The following is a 4,056-nucleotide window of genomic DNA, read 5'->3' on the forward strand; positions in this document are numbered from 1 at the left end:
ACAGCCCCAGCAGCAGGAAGGGCTTGTGCTGGAAACTGAGGGACTTGTGCAGACTGCCCTGGAGCTTGCTAGTGAACAGGCCCAGGAGGAATCGTGTGCCCCATGAGTTGCCACATAAGTGACAGTGGGGGAAGCCTCCCCAGCAAAGGCACCACCTTCCCCTGCCGGCCAACCTGCTCGGCCTCTTGCAGCTGGATCTCCAGGGTCCTCTGCATCTCCTCGTGCTGCAGCCTGCGCCGCTGCTCCTCTTCCTGCAGCAGCAGCTCCGCTTGCCGCTGCGCCTCCTTCAGCAGCTCCAGCTCCTGCAGCTTCCTCTCCTTCTCCTCCTGCAGCTGCTTGAGGCGCTGCATCTCCTCCTCCTTGGCGGCCTTCCGCTTCTCCCGTTGTTCCCGCTGCTCCCGACGCTTCTGCTTCAGGTCCTTGTGCAGGGACTTCTTACCCTCGGCTTGTAGCCGGATCGCCGTCTGGATGGCTGCAAGGCAAGGAGGCAAGCTCGCCATGGATCCAGGGACTGCACTGTCCTAGCAGCCACTGGCCAGAGCATGGCCCAGGCAAATGAGATTGGAGGCCTGGGGGACAGGACTTCCAGTGCTGTGCCCTGCCGTTGGACACCACTCGATGCACTTGCATGTAAAATGCAGTCAGTGGTTATCTGTCCATACCACTGACTCAGGGCCTGGACACACAAGATATTAAGTCCTGGGGTAACGGTGGATACACAACAGCTATTCTGGTATAGCTTAGGTGGGCATAGTTTGACCTCTGATTTTTCCTGGGGTAACTATGCTGGGTTCTTGTACATGATACCAGTGCAAAGCTATACCTCATGGGCCGTTCCTTTTTACACTGCTGTACAGGCAAGGCACACGGGTGCAGATGCCTCAAGTGTCCAGGCCTCGCTGAGTGACTTCAAAGCGAAGCCAGCTGAAAGCCACTGACTTCAAGGGGAACAAGAGCACAAGCAGCTGCCTGCACTGAAGCCCATGGGCATCATCAGCCTCTTGAAGAAGGATGTGGACTCTCTGTGTTATGGGCATGGCCAATCCTTCCTGGGGGCTGGGGATGTGGTGGAAAGAGCAGGGCACTAAGAGCTCTGGACTGCAGCCTCTGCTGTTTTCAGGGCTTTCCTCTCCAGAGGGGAGAGGAAGCCGGGAGGGAGCTGGGAAGGGGTGAGAGGGCAGAGCAGGTGCCATGGTACACACCCAGGGTCCACTCCTGCCGCTGCCTGGTGTCCGAGGCGCTCATTTCATACGTCCGGGAAGAGGTTTTCACACAGAACATGCACCGCTTCCCATCCCGGTCAGGCAGGACCTGCAGAGAGAGGTTGGGGAGGGAGGGGAGTGTCATGGCACCCCTGCCCACAGCCCAGGGCAGCCACCATCCAACCCCTCCAGGTCTCCCAACTTCCTACCCGACAACTCCCCATTCACTGCTTCCCCATATCCCCTGCCTCTTCTGCCCCTTGGTCCTGGATGCAGGGGCAGGAGGGTCAAAAGCGGGAAACATTCATTCCTCTCTGCTTGAGTCTCTAGATCAGTGAAAATGGGGGGGGGGCTGTGTGAAAGGGAGCACTCCCAGGCCCTCTGTTAACCCCTCCTTTGCTGAAGGAAAGCCATTGTGGCAGCATTCTTGTAAATGGCAAAGTCTTGCCAAATTAGCATTACTGGGATAAGTGCCAGCTGTAGAAATGCCCCTTCCTTACTTCGCCCCATGCACACACAGTGTGGGAGACAGCACAGCTGCGCTTGGCTGGCTAGCGTCTGTACTGCTGTCTCACAAACCAGGCTTGTCGGACACAGTGACTCCCCAAGTGCAGCCCTGAATGTCACGACACCCCATGACAGCAGCAAGGAAACGTGGGCTGGAGTGAGCCCTGGTGAAAAGGGGCTGTACTGAGAGCTTGAGCACCAAGTCTTTGCTCTCTCTGTGCCCAAGATGCCTCCTGTCTGGTCTGGCCCAGTCTCCAGAGGCCATTCAATTCCTTGGTTTCTCTGCAGACAATCAGTTAGGGCCAGCTGTAGCAGTGATTGGGGGGTGGCCTGGCAGGAACTGGACTGAGATATAGCAAACTCAAATCAAGTAGAAAAACTTGCCCTCCTTGCCTTAGCCTGTAAACAGACTACTGGTTCTGGTTCTTCTACATCACTCATCACGGTGGGATCCAGCCACAGGGGAACTACTGGTGGAAACAGTCTGATGCATTCCCAGTGCTTTTCCAAGGCTATTACCCAGTACCTGTTATCACTTGTAACAGCAGCACATGGCTCCATCTCTCTTACACACACATACGCTTAGGTATTAGCGATTACCCCCATGAGACAGATGAGCCCAGTCACCCCACGAGCCCCCTCCACCAGAGCCCGGGTGCTCACCTCCACGCAGCAGTGCTTGTCAAGGGCGATGCTCCCCTTCTTCTCCTTCCGCTCCTCACTCATGTAGTAAGAAAGGCTGCTTGGCTTTAGTGTGAACCACCGCTCGGACCAGTTCCTCCTCAGCTGGCCCTTCTTCCAGAGGTAACCCTGTAGCCAGAGACAGGCAGGGACTCACAGTCCAGGGGCTGAACCAAGCCTTGCCCCCATCTTGTGAGTTTAATGGAGGGGGCTGTAACTGGTTCCTGCCATGGTTATTTCAGATACCACACTTCAGCCTGGGCCCAGCTACCAGGTTATTTGCCCTCAGGGCCATCTAGGTGCATCTGCACACACTAATCTTCCTAGCAGAGGTCCCAGGGGTGCACGCTGGATAAATCTCAGCCACTGTCTCCTGGGGCATCAGGAGGACGTACATACATGGCTCAGTGTCAGCAGCCAAGAAGCTGTGCGTCCTGGTATGCTAGCCTGCACAGGGAGCTGGGAGGACCAGTCATACCAGTTACATGGGCTCCAGGTCCTGTCCACACAGAGTAAAACACAGTAGTGTGCTGACCTGAGTCTAGGAATACAGCCTTGGCCTCCAGCACGGGTAGCTCCCGCATTACCCACTATGTACTGCCTGTGGTGGTAATGGCCAGACCACGTTTAGAGCCAGCAGCTGGCTGCAAACTGTGTTACAAGTGTGAACAGGCTTTTCTCCCCCAAAAAACCCAACGCCTTCCTGTGCTTCCGAGCAGCCACATGCAGACTTGGGCTTTACAGAGACACTTGGCTACATGTCTAAGACCTAGGATCTCAGACTGTGGGGAAGACAAGAGCTGCTTCCACCCTACAGATGGGTGAATCAAGGCAGCCTGATGTGGCCCAGGTTAGGGAGCAAATGTGGCATGAAGACCACCCCAGAGCCCCTGATTTCCCCATTCCTTGCTTGAAGCCACCAGCATGACTGATGCCTGATTGGATACGCTGGGTGCTGTGTTCCCATATAGCAGTGAAAAGTCCTGGGGCTGGCACCCTTGCCAGACTCATCCCTGGGGTGTCTCTTGGTGTCTGTTGGGGAACTGACTTTCCAGAAAGAAGTGGGACAGGGTGAAAAGCCCTCCAGGGGGGCTCTCTGGGCTATTCTTAGGTGACTGTCTTTCCTGCTTTGAATTGCCCTTTGTTTTCAGCTGGGTGGGATCACAGTGGGGTTTCTCAGTGCATCACAGCCTCTGCCCTTGCCCATGTGGGGGTGAGAAGAGCAGCAGAGAGAGGGAAGGGCCTTCCCAGGCACGAGCTCCGTTTTCCTCTAGATGGACACTACACGGACCCACTGCCCAGGTTAGAGTGAGGAGCATTCGCAGCCCGTTTCCATAGGGGTGGGATCCCAAGCCAAGCTCCTCTTCTGTCCCCCAGAGTACGGGGAGCTCCTTGCCTGCTTCAGCACGTCCTCAATGACCTCCTGATACACCTCTTCAATGGCCATGCTCACGGCCTCCTGCTCGATCCCCCGCAGGAAGCGCCCTGAGTTCACCAGGTCCAGGAACTGCCAGACCGTCAGGCCACCCTGCTGCTGGGGCTCCTGGGAGAGGTAGTCGTCCAGCTCACAGCTGTTCAGCTCCACGTTCATGGCGGTGCAGATTTTCTTCAGCAGATACTCCACCTGCAATCAGAAGAAGTCAGATGCGGGGGGGGGGGGGGGAAA

At 56.4% G+C, this 4,056-nt stretch overlaps 1 protein-coding gene across 1 annotated transcript in view; it reads right to left on the minus strand.

Annotated features, from left to right (window-relative positions):
• The window catches only part of DEF6 (DEF6, guanine nucleotide exchange factor), a 36,615-nt gene that overhangs the window by 8,917 nt on the left and 23,642 nt on the right, over positions 1-4,056 (minus strand). Inside the window, exons 4-7 of the mRNA XM_019514142.1 lie at positions 3,787-4,014; positions 2,373-2,519; positions 1,203-1,311; positions 174-472 (exon numbers count right to left, since the gene is read on the minus strand). Of these exons, the coding sequence (XP_019369687.1) occupies positions 174-472; positions 1,203-1,311; positions 2,373-2,519; positions 3,787-4,014 (783 nt within the window). The remainder of the gene's footprint in view (positions 1-173; positions 473-1,202; positions 1,312-2,372; positions 2,520-3,786; positions 4,015-4,056) is intronic.

The sequence above is a fragment of the Gavialis gangeticus genome, unplaced genomic scaffold (assembly GCF_001723915.1).
Source record: "Gavialis gangeticus isolate Ggan-Ray unplaced genomic scaffold, GavGan_comp1, whole genome shotgun sequence".
Taxonomy (NCBI): domain Eukaryota; kingdom Metazoa; phylum Chordata; order Crocodylia; family Gavialidae; genus Gavialis; species Gavialis gangeticus.